Source organism: Macrotis lagotis, chromosome X (genome assembly GCF_037893015.1).
Source record: "Macrotis lagotis isolate mMagLag1 chromosome X, bilby.v1.9.chrom.fasta, whole genome shotgun sequence".
NCBI lineage: Eukaryota > Metazoa > Chordata > Mammalia > Peramelemorphia > Peramelidae > Macrotis > Macrotis lagotis.
This window is the reverse complement of record NC_133666.1, coordinates 167262626-167286427: the sequence shown is the minus strand read 5'-3', so window position 1 is coordinate 167286427 and position 23802 is coordinate 167262626. Positions and strand designations below refer to the sequence as shown.

The 23802-nt window shown below is 42.6% G+C and overlaps 2 protein-coding genes across 3 annotated transcripts in view; one reads left to right on the top strand and one right to left on the bottom strand.

Moving 5' to 3' along the window:
* Positions 1-4362, bottom strand: part of FLII (FLII actin remodeling protein) — a 46269-nt gene extending 41907 nt beyond the window's left edge. Inside the window, exon 1 of the mRNA XM_074207644.1 lies at positions 4214-4362. Within this exon, the coding sequence (XP_074063745.1) occupies positions 4214-4216 (3 nt within the window). The 5' untranslated portion in view covers positions 4217-4362. The remainder of the gene's footprint in view (positions 1-4213) is intronic.
* A 681-nt stretch (positions 4363-5043) lies between these two features.
* On the top strand, positions 5044-15024 carry MIEF2 (mitochondrial elongation factor 2). Of its 2 annotated transcripts, XM_074207661.1 has the most exons (5): positions 5044-5324; positions 5418-5442; positions 8602-8758; positions 11096-11276; positions 12686-15024. In XM_074207661.1, exons 1-5 carry the CDS (start codon positions 5216-5218, stop codon positions 13744-13746), a joined length of 1533 nt encoding a protein of 510 aa, XP_074063762.1. In that variant the 5' UTR covers positions 5044-5215; the 3' UTR covers positions 13747-15024. The 2 variants fall into 2 exon arrangements, with proteins under 2 accessions (XP_074063762.1, XP_074063761.1); XM_074207660.1 differs by lacking the exon at positions 5418-5442 and having other exon boundaries at positions 5238-5324.
* Positions 15025-23802: the final 8778 nt, after the last annotated feature.

Genomic DNA, 23802 nt, shown 5'->3' with positions numbered 1-23802 from the left:
TGACTCCTGAATTGGATTTTGATGGAAGAGGAAACAAAGTCCCACAATGATGATGTTTGGCCTTTGTACTTGAAGACAACCATGACATCAGGGAGGTGATGTCATGGCATGCACATGAAAATCAGGGAGGTGATACCATGACATGCACATGAATTGGATTTGAATGAAGAAGTGCTGTGCTAAGTCAACCAGCTTCACTTTTTCCTCCAGTGGCTCCAGATATGAATCAGGACTACTAGAGATGGATGTGAGGTAATCAGGGTTGAATGACTTGCCCAAGGTCACACAGCTAGGAAGTAAGGTCAGATTTGAGGTCAGGCCCTCCTGACTACACAACACTATGTGCCTCCCCCCATAATTCTCCCTCAGGACACTCTTTCTTCATTGGGCCACCTTTAATTCCCCCTCCCTTCCCACTCATTAGGTCATTTTTTCTTTCTGTAATGAGGCAGGATACTAAGGGGAAAAAAAGGATTAACCGAGAAGCAGGAGATTCTGAGTTTTTGTCCTGCATTTTTCAGGTTTCTTTTCTGTTAAATATTTTATAAGCCCCTCTCCAACATAATTCCAAAAGTCTAGGAGCTCATTACTGGCAATCTTTGCTGGGATGCTTTGTGATCAGTATATTTTGTAATAAAACCCAATTAAAGTCTGTAACTTTACTACAAATTATTAGTATTTTGATGAAAGGGAGAGAATGAGAGAGCTATCTCTTCCCATGGATTAACAAAAGCTTCCCAGAATCTTTGTGAAGAAAAGTGTGACAGTTGGATGAGATGAGATAAAATCTGAGGAAAGATGAGTCAGTAAGAAGGAAACCAACCCCTCAATGTGGCTGGAGTTATCAGAATCTGTGCTGTTCCGTCTGCCCATTAATTGGCTGGTATGATGTAGTTAAGAAACAATTTGAACAAATTCCTGAATGCTTGATTCATACCAAGTTATTATTAACTGACCTTCAATATTGAAATCAGAGAAGGAAGCACTGGCAGAAGAAAAGAAAGTCAGGGCTGGAGGGTGATTTTTATGTTTTGTTTGTAGAGCACTTGTGTAAGCATGGGGGTAATAGTCTGGGATAATTTCAGCAGCAAATGTATAATTTTATTTAATACCTGCCAACTAAGCAAAAATCTTTCAAGCATGCTTTCAAGGGTGAAAATGGAAACACAATAAACCAAAGAGAAATGGAAAAGTTCAGTAAAGATGTGAATAACAAAGCTGTTTACTTTCTCTAGGCAACACTGAAAAGCATTAATCTAGGTTCAGATTTCATCCTTCCAGCCTCTGATGCTTATTGCCTGTGTGACCTTGGGCAAATCATTTAGCTTGCCAAGTAGGCCTCTGGTCTTTGATCTGTGAAATGTGAAGCTTGGACCAGATGGTCTCTAAATTCCCTTTCAGTTCTAATGATCCTATAATAAAAAGGACAGTAATGCTACCACACTTGGTCCCTAAGGTCACAATAAAATGTGCTGATAGAGGAAGTAGAAATGTCTGTTGAGAAACAAAAATGGGAAAAGCACCATGATTAGACAAGTTTATATACCTCCATCCTAGAGGCAACATTAAAGTGTTGAGGGATTGATTTACAAAGTACTTCAAGGAGAAGAACATGAAAAAGGGGATGAAAAAATAAACTACTTTGTTAATACTGAAAAAGACTATTGCCCTATATGCCTACTTTCTCATCTATATGAAATTTTAATACAAATCATTTATTTAAGGGGCAGCTAGGTAGCGTAGTGGATAAAGCACCAGCCCTGGAGTCAGGAGTACCTAGGTTCAAATCCCATCTCAGACACCTAATAATTACCTAGCTGTGTGGCCTTGGGCAAGCCACTTAACCCTGTTTGCGTTGCAAAAAAAAAAAACAACACCTAAAAAAATCATTTATTTACCATGGGTATGCTTTGGCAAATAATGATCAAATTTTTGTCATCACAAATTTGATGGAAAATTGTGTGGAATTCAAGATATCCTACTGTACTTATTTTATTGATTATAAAAAAAGCATTTGATTAAGATGCAACTCTGAGATATCTATCAGATTGTTTCATGATGAAAAAGGAAAATGACATGCTGGACAAATTATTCTAAATCTAATTTCCATCACACTACTTTGTAGTTTTTCTAGCAATTCTTGTCAAACAAGAACCTCTTTTCAGGTAATTTATGTTTTGGAGGAGTAATGATAATCTTTCATTTTCCTTTTATTATGTCATTCCTCCTAGACTATGTAGCTAACTGAAGGCTATTTCATGTTAATATTAACCTCACTAGATTAAAAACATGACTCATGGAATGAGAATATTAAGGGAATACTTTTGACATTACTGAGAAAAGAAATCAAGACAGGAAGGAGGGACTTCAGCATCTTTAAAAACTCCCAACGCATTTTATTTGTGGAAGGATTCTCCTAGCTGAGTTTATGTGGAAGAATTTCCCTGATTGCTGCACCTTTGCCTATCTTTGTGACCTTTAAATCCCTTCCCCTCAACCAGACCACTGTGACTTCTTTAAAATGCAGCTTTGTAATGTAGGATTTTACAAGGCTCAGTGTTTTAAATCTGTAACTTAGTATGTTTTCTAATTTGTACTTAGTTTGTATTTTTAAAAAAATTATTTCTGTCTCTTTAAAGTAATTTACTCTATAAAAGCTTTTCAGAAACTCCCATCTGGGTTTGGGTTATTTTTCTACCACCTGAACCTATGCTTAATAAAGCATAATAAAGCCTAGGTTTTTAACTTGTATAATTTCTGTAGTGTGGTAGATTTATTCAACAGCCGTGTCCTGCTACAGGAATTCAAAGAGAACATATTTTTCCCATAACAAAGATTATAAAACCTGGGCTTTATTATAACCCATCAGCCCACTAGGGAGGAATGTGCAAGGGTAGTGGGTTTGTCCTGGCCTTTGCTGGGATGGAACTGCCTCCTCCTATTTGTGTCTTCTTGTTGCCTTTAGCAGGCAGCCTCAAACATTGCAGAGTGAGAGCAGCAGAGGTCCAGTGATAATTTGACTGCAGTTAATCCTGATTGATAAAACACTAAATTTTAAAATTAATTTTGGTAGTATTGTAACTTAGATTGCCAAGGTCCAGTTTTGAATATTGAATATCTTTTTCATTATTTAAGTTCATCATTTCAGATTATTTGTTTTATAATAACACTGCTAGAAGTATTGGTGTGCTTTAGTAGAATGACTAACACATTTAAATTTTGTAATTCTTTTGAATGAGACTTCTCTTTCTGTAACTGCTTTCTGGATTTTTTCCTATGTAAAATGTATTTTTTTGTATGTAAAAATGTTCTTGATTTTTAATGTTTTTCTGAAAGCCTGCATCTTTATTGAAGTTATAAATTGTTTTTCAATAGTTTCTATTGACTGCATCTTTAGCTTATATGGGTTTAGTTATCATCTCTCTGCAGATGAATTCAAGGTATGTATATATATCCATATATATATATATATATATATATATATGGATAGATAGATATTCAGTCCAAGTCTTTACCCTAAACTCCAATCATGAATAATTAATTACCTAATGGAGGCTTCAAATCAGTTGTGCCAGAGATGTCTTAAAACATTCTAAAGTTAAAATCATTTTCCACTCTTCCAAATTTCCCTCCTTTCTGTCAAAAGTACCACTGTCCTGGTCATGTAGGTTTGTAACTTCAGCATTATCCTTCACTCTTATCCTTCAGTCAGTTGTGAAATCATGCCATTTTTTAAATCTCTCTTACAACTGTTCCCTTTTCCTAAACTTCCTTGGATTTAACTACTTTGTATATGCGTTTATTCACATTATATATGCTGTATATTTTACATGCATTTGACTTCTCCCTCTTTAGAATTATGTGACAATATTGTAAATGGAAAATATAACAAAAGATTCCAAATTTAATGCTAAACTCGACCCCAATAAGACATATGAAAAAGCAACTCTCCATTTTTTTGGAAAGGTTCTTAGGACTATGAGTGTGGAACAACTCCATGTTATGTCCAGAAGGTTGATTTTGGTTAACTTATTATTTAATTCTGCATTATAAGGGATGATTTTCTGAGATATGAAGGACATATACTGAGAAACATAGGTGGTGAAAAAAACAAAAAAACCCCCATATATATGGGCTTTTGTGTTTGGGCCACAGATACATTCTGGACTCTGCATGAGGGGATTAGGATTTGATCTTGGTATTACAGACTCACCATGGCAAGGAAGGATCCTCAGATGTTAATCCCCTTTACCTGAACTCGAATTTCCCCTCCTAGAATCTTAATGGAGGGGCAAGGTTGTCTCAGAAGTTTGCTCTTGACATTGATAACAGGGGTCCACTTAAGGGTCTGGCATGGTTGGCCTTACAACAAAAAAGAGAGAAGGGTGACAACTCATCAACCACATCTGGGAAGGGTGGTATTTGTGTCTGAAGCACGTGGTGAGGAAACTACCCCTACCAGAGCAGTCAGCTCTATTGAGTGACAGTCAGTCGCCAAAGGCGCCTCCTCTGGCCCTTCTCCGAGCCACTCCCCACCCTCTAGCATCCTTCCACCCCAGCTTCTCTGGAAGCTTCCCAGTTCTCTGTGATGCTGCCGCCTGCCTCCTGGGATACTCCCAGTGTATCTGGAATCTATGCTGGCTCCCTCCTTAGACTGTAAGCCCCTTGCTTAGGGGCCTGTCTCCAGATCTTAGCCTTTAATAAAAGCTCTGAGGAGCACCGGCCCTGGAGTCAGGAGGACCTGAGTTCAAATCCGCCCTCAGACACTTCATAATGACCTAGCTGTATGGCCTTGGGCAAGCCACTTAACCCCATTGTCTTGAAAAGACCTAAAAAAAAAAAATAAAATAAATTTAAAAATAAAATAAGAGCTTCGACTGTAGAAGCCGGGCCCAGAGCCACGGCCGGGGTGTGCCCAGCCTCGCCAGAGCTCCTGACCCCGCCTCCTCCTACCACGTGCTCCAGGCCTAGTTGTAGTCTCCGGAGACGACACAAACGTGCATTCCTCACAATGACCACTTCCGCCGAGCATTCCGAGGTGGAACTCCTCCCCCTCCCTCGGTCCTTCCGGTCCGCACTTTAACAACAGAGACACGGCTCTGCTTCGTCTCTCCAGTCGCCTCGCTCGGGTCGGGGATGCCCTTAAGGAAGGGGCGTGGCTACCGGGAGATTGGCCTATCCGAGTTCTGCTTTGGAGCGCGAGGGATCCGGAAGCATGCGTCTGATTGGACCCATGAGTCGTCAATCTAGGCCGAACCAAGCGTCAGGTTTCCGCCCCCAGGGTTTCAGTTTTGCGGCTGCGCGCTGGGAAGTGCAGGCTGGAGGTTACTGAGGGGACCGGGAGAGGGGGAGAGGCGGAGGCGGGGGAGGTGGCGGAGGACGAGGGGTTCCGCGTGGGTCGGCCCTTCTTTGCTCAGGTGATGCGGTGAAGCAGCCGAGCAGGTAAGGACGGTCGTTCTGTTGCCCGAGGGGCCCCAACGAGGGACGGCCGGGGCCGTTGCGGGGCGCGGGCGAGGGTTCGAGGTGCGCGGAGAGAGACGAGCCCTGCTTGGTCTGCTGGGGGGTCTGGTCCCCGATCTGGGGAGCGGGAGAGGGGCGGCCTCCGCGCTGACTACGCCTGCGCCGGCCCCGCTGAAGGCCGAGGCTGCGGAGGGTGCTCCGGGGCGGCGGGAGCAGAGAGCCCGACTGGGTCCCGGATGTCCCCGCGTCGGGGAGGGCTCGGCGCTTGCGCGGGGCACCGAGGGAGGGGGTCGTGACCCGAGGTCGCCCGGAAGCCAGGGAGAAGCGGGGCCGCGGGACCTGCCCCTGCCCCTGCGGCTGCGCAGCGCGGGCGGGCACCCTCCCTGGACAGGGTGGGCTCCGGGGCCCGGGACGCGGAAGCCCGCCTGGGCACGGCCTAGCCCGGTCTGGTCGGAGCCCCCCCGTGTGCCGGTGCCGGCGCCGGCGGAGCGGGGTGAGAAAGGAGCCTGGAGGGGCGGCCCATCCACGCAAATCTGTGGCTCCCAGACCTGTGCACAGAGCTGTAGTCCAAATCCTGTTTTTGCTGTCCTCAGTGCTGCCCGAAGGACACTGAAGTCCAGAGAAGAAGCAGCCAACTGCCCAAGGCAGGCATGCAGTAAATGTCTCTGAACAGAGCTGGGAATTGTTTAGTCCGGCAACCAGAGGGAGCCCCATTTGTTGTTTGGAAGTGTTTTAGTCAGCTTTATTTTTAACTGGGAGAGGCGGAATTGTTGTGCTTCTCACACTGACCAGTTGCTCTTGCCCAGCAGTTGAATTCTGGGTTGATGCCTGAGCTAGAAATGCCTTCTGTAGAATGAGATAGTCACAGCCCCTGGTGGCTCTAAATAAACTCCTGGGTGACTTTAAGACACCCCCACTTTGACTTAACCTGGCTCCTCTTTCCTCATCCTTTCCTATGGAGACTCCTTCAGACTTATAAGGGAATGGGAGAGGGAAGTCATTTCCAGGGAGATTGTGGAGCTTTTCTTATAAGAAATCCGCTTCCTCTTCAGAGGAAAGCTGGTCTGTACCTGTGGAACAGGAGGGGTGACTGTTCTCCAAAGTAGGTGACATAGCTTCTAAGGTTACCAGCCACTGTCCATCAGTCTCTCAAAATACAGGTATCTCTGTACAGGCAACAGTCCCAGTTAATACTCTGGAGAAACCGTAGAATGACATAATTTCAAGGGTTTTATCTAGTCTAATCTCTTCATTATCCAGAGAAGGAAATTAAGGTAACTGAAAATGGGAAGTGACTTGTTCATAGCCACACAGTTAATAGCAAAAGCTAGAATCCAGGTTTCTTAACCCTTGGTTCTTTGTTCTTTGCACTATATTGGCGTTTGATTAGTGTCACCTAGGTTCTAATTCTTTGACTAAGTGAGAACACTTTTTGACTGAATTTTGGAACTAAATAGAATAAGGAGATTCTGAGTAGTGGTGACAAGCAAGGAGCAAAGAGACAACTGAGCTATGGCAGAAGATGTATATGGAGCAGCAGTCTTTCTTTTGCAATTTCCCTTAGTGAGGCCTGTCTATCCACACTCACTCCAATCTTCTGTTTTGTTACCCACATTTTTCCAGTAAGCTTCAAACAAAGATGCCCTAACTGGATTTAGACATAAATTCTAATTGTTTGATTAAGTCAAAAAACATTATTCCCCAGTCAGGGTCAGATGGGATGGTTTCAAATCCCCACCCTTAGGAGAGGATGCTATTACATAGTATTTTCTCTTCTGTTCTTATAACCAGTAGGTAGAGGGCAGAAATTATCCCAGATTTTACTGAGAGGGAAAGTTGAGGGAAGTGTTTGCCCAAGGCTCTACATTGAGGTTAATATGGAACCAAGACTTGAGCTAGGAATCCCTTAGTTTTCTGATGCTACCCCTTTAAGGGTTATGACTTGGGGCAGAACAAGTGGCATGGTGCTAGCTTCCCTTACACCATACAGGAGCCACTCAGGTTCTATTTTTAATCTCTGGAAGGCAGGAGTCATGGCAAAAAATACATGTTTGGGGGCTTGAACTGCTCCTGATTCATTTCTCTGGCATGATGATTCATTTCTCTTGATGAGGGGTGGCATTTGGTTACCTGGGCAACCTCCCTGCAAGGTACAGAAACCCAGAGCCATGACGGAGTTTGAGAGGTCACCCTAGGAGGCCCATGGAGACATTTGTATGGCCTGGAGTTTTCTGTATTTGATCAGGAGCTTATCTTGTTATTGCCCAAGTTCTCCCTCTGTATTGTTTCTCAGTGGATGTACTTTTGAACCCTTATTATGTGGGTTTTCATCCTTTTTCTCCTGAAAGTCCTGGAAGAATGTGTGTTTGGAGGAGTGGGAGGGATGGGGATTAATTTGTCAAGGGCCAAAAATGGAAAAAGAACAAGCTTTAGTCAAGAGCCAGCTGTTCCCCTACCTTCTCCCTTTAGCCTTTTCTTCCTGGATTACCAGAAATCTGATGAAATCTATATATATGTCAGCATTTCAAGGCACCCCCCCAAAAAAAACCCAGCTGATTCCCTTATTTTAGACCATATAAGGTAAAATCAAATTTCTTTGCTGCCAGGGTCCGTCTGGATCAGGGAAAGCTTTGTATTTGAACTACAAAGTTGGATGTGCCTGACTCCTGATTTGACCCCTTCATTTAAGGTGCTTTCAAATCATGTCCAATGTCTTCATCCTTGGAAGATGGAGTGAGGAACACAGACCTGAGAACAGACTTGGGATAGAAATACCAGTATTCAGAATGGGGAAGTAACAAAACCCAGAATCAAATCCTGAGAGGCCCAGTAGGAGGGAAGCCTTCTTAGGCATTAGATAGGGACAGAAAATCAGCAAAAATATCCAGTGTTGGGGCCTCACCATCTGCCTCATGTAGGGATGGTCCCACCCAATAGTTTTATTTTTGAAAGCCCTTCTACAATCTGAAAGAGAAAGTGAATTTGTCCCACTTGATTTAACAAACTTCTCTAAACCATTTTACTTCCTTATGTCTCCAATAAGTCCTGCACTCTTTTCAGTCCCTAGTCATGGCCTTCTCTCTTATCCTTTCCAAGGTATACTCTCCCCACCCCTGCCTCTACCCTTTCCTGTTTTGGCAGGTGGATCATGGCAACAGAGTTCTCCCAGAAGAGGGGGAAGCACCGTGATGACAACCCGCTAAGCAGTGCTGTGGACTTCCTCCTGGCCAATGCCAGGCTGGTACTAGGTGTGGGTGGTGCTGCTGTCCTGGGTATCGCAACCCTGGCAGTGAAGCGGGTAAGACCAATGGGTCAGGGAGAGGTGATTTGAGCAATCTGAAACCAATTTTGAAGAAGCAGCTGGGGATAGAAACAGGGTTTCTCCCATCTGGCTATTTTACTAGTCTCTCCAGGATACTAGGATAACTACCTCCCCAGTCATTGTCTGAATCTTAGCACTTCTCCTGGAATACTCCAAAACTGCCTCAGTCTGATTTATGAATTCCTCAAATGAAGAAAATCTGCTTCCTCTGAAGTAAAGCTTTCTTACCCCCTTATAGGTTTTGAGTGTCTAAGCATTTGAATCTCTCTTCTCTTAAGCTCTGTGTGATGATCTAGCATTCCGGCTGGAGGAGTTATGAACCTGTTGAGAGTTTGGGCTTCAAAGTGAATTGTTGCAATCTAGTAAACCTGGATGATCTAGGTCACTTAATTCTCTTTGAACATAGGGCTAGTAATGGAAATTTCAGGGCCATAGATCTTGGGTATGTGTATCTTTGACCATGGTATATGTACTTCTGGTCAAAAGAGAGCTGTGGCTAGTTCACTGAAAATCTCTCCTTGGAAAATGCTCAAAACGTAATTTGATGCCCCACCATTATTGTGACCTTTTTTATCAAGTCATGTGATCATTGAATGAGAATTTTTCTACCTGAAAGCAGCCATCCCCTGCTTTTGCTAAGAATGGTTTAAGAATGAATTATTATTTTCTAATTTTAGTGTGGGAGAGGCAGGAAAAGAAGATTGGGTTTTTGTTTACTTAAGAAATAGCTTTAGAGCGGAGGGCATTTTTCTGACTTTTCCACTTGAATGAAAGTATGAAGTAGGAAGAGAGAATCATCATTGTCTGAGCCATGACAAACATAAGCTTTGTACTCAGTACATTTGGTAGGGCTCCTGGCCTCTCCTCTTGGAGGTCACCTTCTTTCAGAGCTACCTTATTCTAGCAAATATTCTTCTCAGAACAAGTGTGGATAAGACTGACTATTTGGTGCCTCTGTATTGAATTTCATTCCTCTCTCTGCCAAATCAGAAAGCCTGAGGTGGTGAGGCCAGGAATAGAACTTAGCTTAGGGATTTATCTCAGAAGAGAGATGGCAGGAGTAGGGAAATTGAGCCACATAATCAGAAGGACCACCTAACTTTACCAGCTGCTTATGGTTTTTCCATTAGCACCAGTTAGAGTCTACCTGAGAATCTTTTCTTCCTCGGCCACGTCTGCCCAGATGACAGCAGGTTATCAAAAGAGGGGAATTTTAGAGGAGAAAAGACAGTGCTCCGTTATGACTGCTTCCTCTTCTACATAGCTGCTGTTGTTTATGGAAACCCAGCTCTCTCGGATTGTGGACATTGTAAAAACCTTGGTCACAAGGGCTGAGACTGAAATGTTCAGGTTGTTAAGTGAAATGCAATTAGTCTAGGAATCCAACTCATACTAGAGCTAATTGCCTCTCTTATTGTTTCTCTATAGGAGGCACCCCTTTTGGTGGTTCTGGGGCTATTTCCTGAAGGGTTAGAACACAGCACTAATGAGTCCAACATCATCTCCATTCCAGTGACCAGTAGGACCAGGCCCGGTGGTGGAGATGGCAGGCCTGTCTTTGCAATTGGAGACAATTCCAAACATGTACTCTGAGCAACATTCTCATACAGAAGCATCTGGGTAGTTTAGCCATTACTGAAATGGTAGAAATGAACCCTTTGAGAATGAATTACAACTTGAATGATTGGGGTGGAGTGCAAAAACAATAAATCACAGCTGTCTTCCCTTTTCAATCATCATTCAAGATTGAAATGAATTTTGATGTTCGTTCGGCCCACACCCATTGAGAAGGGATGGATCGCTTAACATTCTAGGCTATCTTGAGACTGGTAATTGGAATAGTAGATAGAATGTTGGATTTAAAAGTCAAGCCGACTTGAATTCAGTCCTGCCTCATGTAGGATTTGCCAGTTGTGTGACCCCAGGCAAGTCACTTCCCTTCATAGCCTAACTTTTCTCATCCGTAAAATGGAGGCAATAGCACCTACTTCACAGGGTTGATGTAAGTTTCAAATGAGATAATCTTTCAAGCACTTTACAAATCTTAAGGAGCATGTATATCCACCTAGTAGGTATGATTATTTTCTGGAGAGTTAGTTATTAACCTTCAAAGGGAAGAAGAATGTTAAAAGTTGTCCTTGAGAGGGGACCTGAGTTGAATGACCTTGGGCAAGTCACTTAACCCCACAGCTTTGAAAAAAACAAAAAAAAAGCCCTTGGTCTGGCACCTGCTAATGGGGGGGGGGGGGGTTCCGTAGAGATGAGTTTCCTTCTTCCCCCTGCCTGTTTCTGACTGCGTGACCTGCCCTTCAGCTCATTGACCGTGCTACCAGCCCACCTGACAAGGATGATGTCAAAGCTGAACAGAAGTCCATTGAGGAAAGCTGGCAGGAGCTGAGTTTGCTCAAGGCCTCAACTCGCCCCCAGCCAAAGCAGAGGAAGGAAGACCTCAGTCAGCTCCAGCCTTCCTCAGCCCAGGCTTCTCCTGCCCCAGGTTGGTTTTGATTCCCTCCCAAACAGCTCCCCCCCCCCCCCCCCCCCCCCCCCCCCCCCCCCCCCGTTTTTAAAGCTTTGTTAATTATCACCAAGGATTGTGACCTTCTAACCAGGAAACAAGGGTGGGCTAGGAATTTGTTCTAGTATTGGGGAGTAGTGGGCTTTGAGAATCCTAGGATGTCAGAGCTGAGAGGAATCTCAGAGATCATCCTGACTCTGCATTGTCTGCAGAGCAGGTGACTCAGTCATTGAACCTGTTTTTAAAACCTTATTTGGCCCCATAGTTGAAAAAATGAGCCTCTTTTTAAGTGAGAAACTATGGCTGTGGCATATTACATATATCAGATGTTATATGTATTTACTTGTTGAATTGTTCCTTCCCCTTTTGTTTTAAGTTTTTGTTTTAAGGGATGGCTCACTGAGTAGGAGAGAGATGTATTGGGAAATAAAGGTCATATAAATGTTATCAATAAACTTAAAAAAGGCTTTCCTCACAGCAACTCGGACAGGGGGTAGTACAAATGTTACTTCCATTTTATAGATGAGGAAACTGAGCAGAGTTTAGCAATTGGCCTCTGGTCCCAGAGCTAGTAAGGGTGGCTGGTTTCCCAACTCTTTGCCTGGTTCTCTTCCCACTATACTCTACTGCCTTCTATAGAATGCTTTCTAAATATAAATTTTGCTCGTCATCTAATCTAGGTCCTCATTTTATAGGGGATGAAACCTTGAAAGAGCATAGGACTTCTAGAGTTCGTATGGTTCCCTTTCTGAGAGTTCTTTCTTTTGAATTCTTGTTGGAACTGCCTCATTACTCAGATCTAATGATTCTCAGACCTTTTGGTCTCAGGATCCTTTCAAACTCTTAAAAATTGTTGAAACCTCTATCCCTATACTTCCCCAAAGAACTTCTCTTTATGTGGGTTAGAACTATAAATATTTACTATATTAGAAATTAAAATTTCTTGGTGGTGTTATAAAAATAGTTTGAATCTCAGGGATCTCCTGGGGTTTCTGAACCACACTTTGGAAACTGCTACTCAAAGCTAAACTAATATTATTATTCTAAATATAGCATTTTTGATGTAGGCAAGGGAAGGGATCTTGAGTCCACTGTAGCTTAGTCTTCCTCAGAGATTCCAGCAGGGCCAGTTCTTCCCTCTGTTCCACCGAGCTGAGTGACCATAGCAATTGTCAATGAGTATTAATCTCTGTTCTACCAATAGGCTAAATGGAGGAAAAGTACTTTGGAGCTGGATTTGGTTCCCCAATCCTATATCTTATCTGTGGTGTGTGGAGTTTCAAAAATCTGTTATGGTCAGCATGGAATATGTATGGTTTCAGGCTCCTCTTTTGTTTTTGGTAATCCTGGGTTGCACTGCCTAATTGTTTCCCTTTTCCTTTCTGCAGAACCAGAACCACCCAGAGACACTGTGGCCTTGACTCTGTCCAAACTCAGCCCCAATTCCCAAACACCATTATGCCTTACACTGCAGGAGAGACTTCTCATGTATTATCAGCATCGCGTGGTTGTCTCCGAGTCTGACATCACCCTGGCCAAACAGCTGGCTGGTGACATTGCCCAGGAGTTGCAGAATTACTTGCGCAGTAAATTCCCAGAGCTGCCTTTCGGGGCTTTATCTCCAAGAAGCCCCTTGTATGACGGGCTGGAGGCTGTGGCTGCCGACCACACTTGCCTGTTTGCACCACTGGTGCTGGAACCCAACCTGTGGAGCTTCATTCCTGGAGAAGACACCATTGCTAATGATCCTTACTACTGGGTCATTCGGAGGACTCAGTTGGAATACTTTCCCCGAGGGAGTAGCCCCTGGGACCGGTTCGTGGTTGGTGGCTACCTCTCCTCCAGTGTCCTTCTTGAGGCACTCCGGAAGGTCCTGGTGGGCTCTGTCAACTGGCCAGCCATTGGCAGCATGCTGGATTGCCTCATCCGCCCTGGCGTCGTCTCAGAGGAGCTCCTACTGGAGGTTCAACATGACCAGTTGGAGTTAAGTATTGTCATCTTTCCCACTGCAGAGAGTGAGGACAGGACCCTGATTGCCAAGCCTCAGGAGGGACTGTTGGAAAACCTTTGGCAGCAAGACTTCTACCAGGCTGAGGTCTCCAAGCTGCAGGAACTGGATAGTGCAGATTTGGGTGCCCGATGCCACTGTCTCCAACTCCTGCAAGGCATCTGCAGGCACCATCCCTCCCTGAACAAGTTGAATGTCAACCACTTAGCCCAGGTCATCCTTCACCTCAGTGAGGCAGAGACAGACTGGGCTGAGGATTCCTTAGCAGATCGGTTTCAACAGGTGATCATGGAACTGATTGGCTACCTAGAAGAGGGTTCTCTCCCCTGCTATTTTAATCAGCGCATCAATCTTTTTAGCAGTTTGCAGGAAGAGGAGATAGATGACATGGGCTTTGCTCTGTATAATGCTGTGATGGCACCAGAGCTCTTGTTATCGTAGACAGAAAGGATTAATGAAATGTGATCTTGGAAAATTTTTTCAAAAGCTTAGCTGCTTCAGCTCTGGAAATCTAAGGGGACAGGTAAAGAATTTTTCTCTTATTTTCTAGCCTGCACAAAGTGGACATTTAGGAGAAATAAAAAGAAGGTACAATTCTTAAGCACAATGAGTTGGTAGCTGAGTTGGACATGGTTTGGAACAAACTTAGAGTTCTGTGCTTTTGAGCTCTTTCCAGTGTTACCAGCTCAAGAGTCTCTCAATGAGCAATCAGACAAATAATGTTGATGGTGAATAGGCCACCACCTTGTTGCACTTGATTCCTCTCCCTTGGGAAAACAAAGTCCTGAGTCTTGGACAGAGACTGAACAGCTTCTCTATCTTGGGTGGCAGGCAAGAGCCATAGGGCAGAAGATTCCCTCCCCCAACATTGTAAACTCATACTTGGCCCTTTGGAACTGAAGGACAAGTGTCTCTGGGTTGGCCACAAAACATATTATGCCACCAGCACTGAACTGATCATGGGAAAATCCTGAAGCCTGATGGGATGGGGAAAGAGAGTAGACTTTTTTTTTTTTAACCCAGGAGAAAGTTATTTACACCAGTGACTGATTTATTATGATAATATTTAAGGTTCCAAATTTCCTGGAGACAATAAAGACAAGAGTATAGTGTGCCTATGGGGCAAAGAGTTCAAAGTATCTTGTATTCTAAGCCTCTCAGAAAGAAGTTAACATTTTACTCTTTGGCCATTTTATGCAAAACAGATTTTCTATTGCAAAGGCTCTGGCCAGCTTTTACTTCCAGCCTGGCTGTAGTGAGTAGGCAGATTCTTTAACATAGAGAATCTTTTGGTCTTCTGGAAGTTTGATTCCATCTTCCTTCAGGCAGAGCTTTCTTTCTCAGTGGGATTTATATACCTTGAGATGGCCCCCAACCAAGAGCTGAAGTCCTTAATGCTGTGTGTCTTGCCTTTGGAAAAGAAATGTTTTCTAGTGGCTGCTATTAAATTGGGTACTAAGAGCATCATGTAGAAATGAAGTTTTCAAAGAGGCCTTGTTTTCAGAACCAGGTCATTTGTGTGCCAAAATGAATTGTTCACAATATCTGATTCCTTTCAGTTGGGCAAAGTTGGTATTTGGTTATCAAAGGGGAAGGTTTTTTTCTTTGAATACTGAAATGCTTGTCATCTTACTGTGTTTTTGGTCTCTCCCACTGCTGGAAGAAGTCAGTTTCCTCAAAGAAATAAGAAATGAAGAATAAAGGAGAAAAATAATCTCAGTTGTATGTAAGTGAATTGTTTTTCCATGTAAGCAATTTTTGAAGTTGCAAAATTACTTCTATTTACACTTTTCAGCCAGTTTGCCTAACTTTTCCAGGTGAGGAAAGAAGTTGGATGAAGTGATCTCTAAATTACATTTCAACTTTTTCTCTTAAGTGTAGTCAGAATTATTTGCCCATACCTGATGTTTTTGTCTTGAAAGGACATATCATAAAGGGACCTATCATTGGGCCACTTTAATGCCAACATGAGACATTTGATTAGGCAAGGATAATTCATAAAAAGGAAAATTTAATTCATAAAGTGATTCTGTCTAATGCAAAAGTACATGGTATTTCAGTGGCAAGGGCAAAGATGACAAGACAAAGCAAGTTATCATTATTCAGGGTTCTTCAGATATAGGCTAGCTAGTATTTATATATAGCCAGGAACTATACTAAGTGCTTTACAGATATCTCATTTGATCTTCACAATAACTCACTAGCTAACCAAGATCACACAGCTAATGTGTCTGACAGACCATATTTAGATTGAGCCATTTCAAAAAGAACAGATCAGGGCTGATCATCAAAGTTCTTGTGCCTTCCTTTTCAACTTTAATCTCAGTGAAATAAGGTGAAATCTGTTATGTTATGGCTAACTGCTTCTTAACCATTTGGTTTTGATTTCACTTTCATCCTTGCCTCAGGGTTGACACCAGATTATTTTTTTTATTTCTCATTTTGTACAAATAATGTTTTTTATACATTAATAAAATATTCTTGTTTAAGAGTAAATGAAATACCTCCTCTCCCCCCATAAATATAGACTCGCTTGAGCGATAAAGGGGAGAGAAAAAAATTAAAATTAAAAAAATACTATAATTGTAGGTATGGCTAGGTGGTACAATGGATGGAGCCCCAGCCCTGGAGCCAGGAGCACCTGAGCCCACATCCAGCCCCGTGGACCCAACAATCACCCAGCCGTGTGACATGCACCACCTGAACCCCACTGCCCTGGAAAAACCAAAAAGAAAAAAGATCCAAAATAAAATAAAATAGTAATAATAGTAGGGGTGGCTGGGTGACAGGCAGAGCACTGGCCCTTGAGCCAGGAGCACCTGGGTCCAAATCTGGCCTCAAACACCCAAAGATCACCCTGCTATGCGGCCCCAGGTGGGCCACCCAGCCCTATTTGCCCTGCATCCCCCCCAAAAAATAATAATAAAAAATGTGCTTGAGTCTTTGTTCCAACACCAACAACTCTGTCATGGGTGGATCACATTCTTTATAAGTCCATCACAAAAGTTACTTCCATATTTTTCCACCATTGCCATTGCTGATCACAACTCCCTCCTTTCTTATTTCTCCACTACCATGTACTCTATTTTCTCTTTCCTTTCACTCTGCTGTAGGGTCACTGAGTGGTGCAGCAGACAGATCCCTGGCTCTGGGGCCAAGAAGCCCTGAGCCCCCATACCACCCCTTAGGCCCAGAATCCACCTGGCCCTATGATCCCAGACAGGCCTTCCAATTCCAGCCCTTTGCAAGAAGTAAAAAAGAAAATTGTTGTATCTTGACCACTCTTCCCCCCATGGTCCATCCTCTCCTCCATCACTCAGGTCTCCCCCCCCCTTCTTACTCCAGATGTCTATACCCCATTGAGTACATATGCTGTTTCCTCTCCTAGCCACCTCTGATGAGAGTGAAGATTCCCTCATTCCCCCTTGCCTCCCCCCTTCCATATCATTGCAGTAGCTCATTGTAATAAAGAAAAATCTTATATGAAATATCTTGGCCTATTCCCTCTCCTTTTTCTCTCATTACATTTCCCTTTTTTCTATTGACTCCATTTTTACACCATATTTTATCTTCAAATTCAGCTTTCTCCTGTGCTTCAACTATAAAAGCTCCCTCTACCTGCTCTATTAACTGAGAAGGTTCATATGAGTATTATCAGTGTCATTTTTCTATGCAGGAATACATGCAGTTCATCATCAAGTCCCTCATATTTCCCCCCTCTCCTCCTATCTCCATGCTTCACCTGAATCCTGTATCTGAAGATCAAACCTTCTGTTCAGCTCTGGCCATTCCAACAGGAACATTTGAAATTCCCCTGGTTCATTGAAAGTCCATCTTTTTCCCTGGAAAAGGACATTCAGCATTGCTGGGTAGTTCATTCTTGGCTGCATTCTAAGCTCTTTTGCCTTCCGGTATATTATATTCCAAGCCCTAGGAGCTGCCAGTGTAGTTGCTGCTAAGTCCTGTGTGATCCTGATTGCAGCTCCATGATATTTGAACTGTGTCCTGGCTGCTTGTAAGATTTTCTCTTTGACTTGGGAGTTCTGGAACTTGGCTATAATATTCCTAGGGGTTGGTTTTTTTTGGATCTCTTTCTCGGGGGGAATTGGTGGATTCTCTCCATTTCTATTTTGCCCCCTGCTTCTAGGATAGCAGGGCAATTTTCCTGTAGTAATTCTTTGAAAATGATGTCAAGGCTCTTTTCCTGATCATGACTTTTAGGTATTCCAATAATTTTTAAATTATCTTTCCTAAGTCTGTTTTTCCATATCAGTTGTTTTTTCAATGAGATATTTCAATTTTCTTCTAATTTTTCATTTTTTTGGTTTTGAAGTATTGATTCTTGATTTCTAGTAAATTCATCAATCTCCCTGAGTTCTATTCTTTGTCTGAAGGATTTCTCCTCACAGAGGTTTCTGATCTTTTCCATCTGGCCAATTTTGCTTTTTAAAGCATTTTTGTCAATAACTTTTTGAACTGTTTTATCCATTTGACCTAAGCTGGTTTTTAGCATGCTATTTTCTTCAGCATTTTTTTAGATTTCCTTGACTAAGCTGCTGACTTCATTTTCATGTTTTTCCTGCATCTCTCCTTTCTTTTCCCAGTTTTTCTTCTAACTCCCTCATTTGATTTTTGAAGTCTTTTTTGAGCTCTGTCATAGCCTGAGCCCAATTTCTGTTTTTCTTGGAGTCTTTAGATGCAGGAGTTTGTGCTTCTTCATCTTCAGACTGAGTATTTTGATCCTTCTTGTGCTCACAGGCAAAATATTTCTCAATGGTGTTCCTCTTGTTTTTCTGCTTGCTCATTTTCCCAGCCCGGGCCTGGTTTTGGGGTGCTTCCTGAGCTTTTGGGACACTCCCACAAGGGTCTCAGTGTGTGAGGCTCTGTCCTCCCTCCTGGTCTGTGAATGACCATATGCACCTCTCTCTGCCACGGGACTGAGGTGGAGGGGCCCGCTGCTGTTCTATGGGGGGGCCTGGCCTGGACTGTGATCAGGATCTGAATGTGGTCAGAGCCCTAGAGTCCTGTTCCGGGCCAGAGCTCTGCAGTCTCTCTCTTCACTCCCCCTCCCTAGGTTCAATGGGCCCATGCTCTGGAGGCTCCTGCTTACTGGCTCCACCTGCTTCTGTTTCCTGGATCTGGGCTGCAGAAAGACCAAGCTGCTGGCTGTGTGCCTTGAGGGCTGGGCTTCACGTGCTTGCTCTGGCAGAGGTCCCCTACTGTTCCCCCAAGTTTTGCCCGGTGCTCCCCGGGATGTAGCTCAGGAGACTCCCCCGCTGCTGTGAGCCCTGGTTCCCAGCGTCCTGGGGCTGCCTCCGGGAGGCTGAAGTTCTTTGGCTCTGGCAGGCCACTCCTCCGGCGGGCTGCCCCTCCAACCCCCGGGAGCAGAGCCTTTCTGCTCTTTTCCAGGTTACCTTGAGTAGGAGAACTGCTTCACTGGGACCCTCTGTGGGTTCTGTCTCTCGAAAGTTAGTTAGAGCCCTTAGCTTATGAGTTTTATGAGAGAGCACCTAAGACACGATCCATTCTTGTCGCCATCTTGGCTCTGCCCTCCAACACCAGATTATTTTATAGTTGATTAGGTCCATTTCAAAAAGATCCTCATTCATTCCTGAATAAATCCCAAAACAGACTTCTCAAGCATGAACTTGCTCTATAGCAAATCATAGTATGACATGGTTCTGGTACCTCACTCACCTATGGCTCTCCTCTGGCAATATTTGTATCCCTTTAGGCTTCAGTCAAGGATCTATAATTTCATTGCAACACTTTCTCACCCTTACAGGTTACAATTTTGCCAGCTGCCTTAAGTAGATTATCTTTTTGGATTGCTGCGACTCAAGAAAAAAACCTCTAGTGGGCAACATGGTGCTGTTGGATCTCTCTCCACACTATACAATTGAGAACTAATTATAAACTTTCCAGATTTGGAAGTCAGGATCTTATTCTTTAGTACTTAGATTGTTAATTCGGTTTTTTTTAAGCATTTGAAACTCAGTATTTTCATCATCATTTTTCATTAACTTAATGTGAGATAACAGGGGAGAACAGTGCTAGACCTATAATTGGAAGACCCAAATTTGAATCCCTTAACTTGTCTTGGCTTCATTATCTGTAAAATGAGGACAATCATAGCACCTCTATCATAGAATTGTGAAAATCAAATGAGATTTTAATAAGTATATGTAGCAAACCTCATAAGAATTGTTACATCTCAGTAAAGATGGGGAGGGGAGGTATATTTAGCTCAATTATAATGGAGAGGTGATGCCCAGAAAGATTAAGTGAAATCTAAAGTTGATATTTCTGATCAAGAAACAACTTTTATTGTTCAGCTAGGTCTTCACTGCCTGATGAGAAGGAATTGGGCATTCTAAGAGGAAAGAATAAGGAGAGTGCATTCCAGGGACCTTTCAGGAACAAGGCCAGGTTGGCTGGAATGAAGAGTGCATTAAAGAAAGTAGTGTTATTTAAGGCTAGAAGAGTAATTTGGAACCAGATTGTGAGGGCCTTTATATACTGAACATAGCAATTTGTATTTTGACTCTAGAAGTTGTAGGAAATCATTCAGGTTTGCTGAGGAAGGGAATGACAAAGTAAACCTATGCTTTAGGAGTAGTACTTTTGCAGCTAGGAGGAAGAGATGAAGTATGAAGATCATTCAGGAGGCTTTTGGCAGTGATCCCAGAGAGATGATGAAGGCCTAAAGGTAGTAGCTGTGAGTAAAAGCAAGGGGGGTGAATCTGAGATACACTGTGAAAGTAGAATTGAAGACTTGGCAATAAATGGGATGATGGAGTCAGGATTAATGATAACTTCCAATTTTGCAAACAGGTAACTATAATAATGGTTCCTTTAACAAAATTTTGGAGGATGGGTTTAAAGGGAAGTAGTTGTGCACAATTTGATATACTTATGGAATATGCAATTCAAAATACTCAGAAAATATTTAGTTTCAATTATATGTTATCTGCAAACAGCTGATAATTAAGCCAGTGATGCCACCAAAAAATGAGGGTAGAGAAAGGAGAGCCCAGGATAGAGCCTTAGACCCATAGTAGGAGAAACGTATTATGCTCTAGTTATTAGATGTAGAAATATTTGACTTATCACCAGAGAGCAGAAGTTATAGGAAGACAAATTTAGGCTCCTTTAATGTAGGAGGAAAACTATTACAGCCATAAAAGAGTGGACTAGGTTATAATAGCCCACCCTGTTTCCATTCTTCCTACTCTGGTTACTTGTGGGTAGGCCACCTTTGTGATCATAGATTGAGGAGACCTCTCATTGCAGGTCTTCAGGTGAAAGTTGGATGATCATTTGTTGGGGATATTTCAAAAATTATTTTGGTCCAGGTATAAATTGGGCTAGACAGAGGATGAGGTCCCCTTTCACTTACATTCTGTGTTTGTCAGGTGCCCTATTTTTTTTGCTTAGATTTCTTTTTTTTTTTCTTTTTAGGTTTTTTTTTTTTGCAAGGCAAACAGGGTTAAGTGGCTTGCCCAAGGCCACACAGCTAGGTAATTATTAAGTGTCTGAGACCAGATTTGAACCCAGGTACTCCTGACTCCAGGGCTGGTGCTTTATCCACTATGCCACCTAGCCGCCCCTGCTTAGATTTCTAAAAAGCTTAGATAAGTTTTTTTTTTTTGGCAAGGCAATTGGGTTAAGCGACTTGCTCAAGTTCACACAGGTAGGTGATAAGTATCTGAGAATGTTAGATATAATTTTTATTTCTAGATGGGTATATACTTTGTATTCTTTGAGACTATATTACTCAAATAATAATCTAATAATTTAAGGTAAAAAGAAATGCAAGGTATCAATACAAAATTGTACTACAGCCAGTTTATGGGCCACACACACACAAATTCATCTAGTCACAGTTCACTTTAGATCCAAACCAGCAATAGGATCACCCACCCAACCAGACTATGCCTGCTTTGATGGACTTATTTCCAAAAGTCAAAATCACAAAGAATTTTTGTGCAAATTGAACTGCCCAAGGTTCTAAAGGCAATTAACAAAGAGGAATATCACACATAATGAGATAACATGGAGTCCAGAAAAGAGGGAAAGAGTAGATTAAAGCTATACCAACAAGATCTAAGGAAGGTACTATTTGAGAAGCCCATCATGAGCCATTTTTCCAGATCACAGTCATAAATTTGGCCCATAGAAAGTTGACCAGAAATAATGCAATGCTAGTGGGTTGGCTCTATAGAGCAGGAGCAGGGATGCCAATCGGGTGGGCTGGAAGCTGTATCTGCTGCATTTAAGACTGCCCAAGATCTAATGACTATCTACAAAACCAGGGGTCAGCCTACATCTCTGATACTTTGAACTTTTATAGCTGATGGACTGAAGCCAGTGACAGTCTACTGGACCTTTACCATGAGCAAGTCTGCAGTTGTGTGGTCTAGATACAAATTGTAGTTTGGAGTCTAGAAAGCTCAGGCCAGACCATGCCCTAACTCATACCACTTGGAACTTGTGATTTACTAAGTCCCAGGTCTAAAGTGCCCTTATGGTTTTTGAAAAAAAAAAACTGCACTCATTAACTGGAGAAAGGAATTGGTAGGATCCCAGGTAATACAAACCAGGACTATTCAAAGCCCCCCAAATATTCTCTAGAACCTGGGCCTAACACAAGGTACCATTTAAAGAAGTAATGCTGAAAGACTGAATAAAAAAAGACAAAATAATGAGTCATAGATGCCCAAGTTATAAATCCAAAGTCTCCAAAAGCAAAGCTTCAAAGAAAAATACAACTTGGCCATAATTCAACCAAAATTCCTAGAAGAAATAAGAATTTTTAAAAAGTGGAATTATAAAATGAGTAGCTAGTTGCTACAGTGGATAGTAGCACTAACCCCAAAGTCAAGATCTAACTTAAAATCTGGCCACAGATAGTAGCTGTGGGACCTTGAGCAAGTGACTACTTAATCCTCTTTGCCTCAGTTTCCTCATCTGTAAAATGAGCTGGGAAAGGAAATGGAAAGCCATTCCAATGCTAAGAACCCCCCCCCCCCAAATAAATTACAGGAACTGATACTGAGTGAAGGGAGCAGAACCAAGGAAATATTGTATACATTAACAACAACATGGTGAGTTGATGAACCTTGATAGATGCAGCTCCTCTATCAGGAGGAGAGCTAGGACAATCCTAGGGGACCTGTTATGGACAATGCTATCCACATCCTTTACAAGAAAAACAAACCAAAAAACCCTATGGAATCTGAATACTACATTCATATTCAAAAATTTTTCCTCTTATATTTTTCTTTCCTATCTCGTGGTTTTCTTTCCCCTTAATCTTTTTTTTAAAAAAAACATGAAACAATGAAGAGCAAAATGAGCATAACCAAGAGAACATTGTGTACAGTATCAGTTCTAATGTTTTAAGAACAACTCTGAGCAACCACATCATTTTGACTATTATATATACTCAAATTAACCACAAAGATTCTATGAAAGAAGATGCTGTTTGTACTGGGCCTATACCCTGAAGATAGTATTTTTTATTTTATTTTTTTATTCTCATTTTGTACAAATGTTTTTTTACCTTAATAAAATATTCTTGTTTAAGAGTAAACGAAATATCCCCTCCCCCCATGAATATAGATTTGCTTGAGCGATAAAGGGGAGCAAAAAAAAATTAAAATAAAATATTTAATTTAATTTAATTAATAAAAAATTAAAATTAAAATAAAAAATTAAAATAAAAAAATAATAATTGTGGGTATGGCCAGATGGTGCAATGGACAAAGCACCAGCCCTGGAGCCACGAGCACCAGAGCCCATATCCAGCCCCGTAGACCCAACAATCACCCAGCCGTATGACATGCAAGCCACCCAATCCCGACTGCCCTGCAAAAACCAAAAAGAAAAAAAAAGACCCAAAATAAAATAAAATAGTAATAATAGCAGGGGTGGCTGGGTGGTGGACAGAGCATTGGCCCTTGAGCCAGGAGCACCTGGGTCCAAATCTGACCTCAGACACCCAAGTATCACCCTGCTATGTGGCCCCAGGCAGGCCACCCAGCCCCATTTGCCCTGTACCCTCCCCCCAAATAATAACAACAAAAAATGTGCTTGAGTCTTTGCTCCAACACCAACAACTCTGTCATGGGCGGATCTCATTCTTTATGATAAGTCTATCACAAAAGTTACTTCCATATTTTTCCACCATTGCCACTGCTGATCACAACTCCCTCCTTTCTTATTTCTCCACTACCATGTACTCTATTTTCTCTCTCCTTTCACTCTGACTCACTTCACTCTGTAGGGTCGCTGAGTGGTGCAGCAGACAGATCCTTGGTCCTGGGGCCAAGAAGCCCTGAGCCCCCATACCACCCCTTAGGCCCAGAATCCACCTGGCCCTGTGGTCCTGGGCAGGCCTTCCAATCCCATACCCTTGCAAGAAGAAAGAAAATGTGTTATATCTGAACACTGTCCCCCCATGGTCCATTCTCTCCTCCTTTATTCACATCCCCA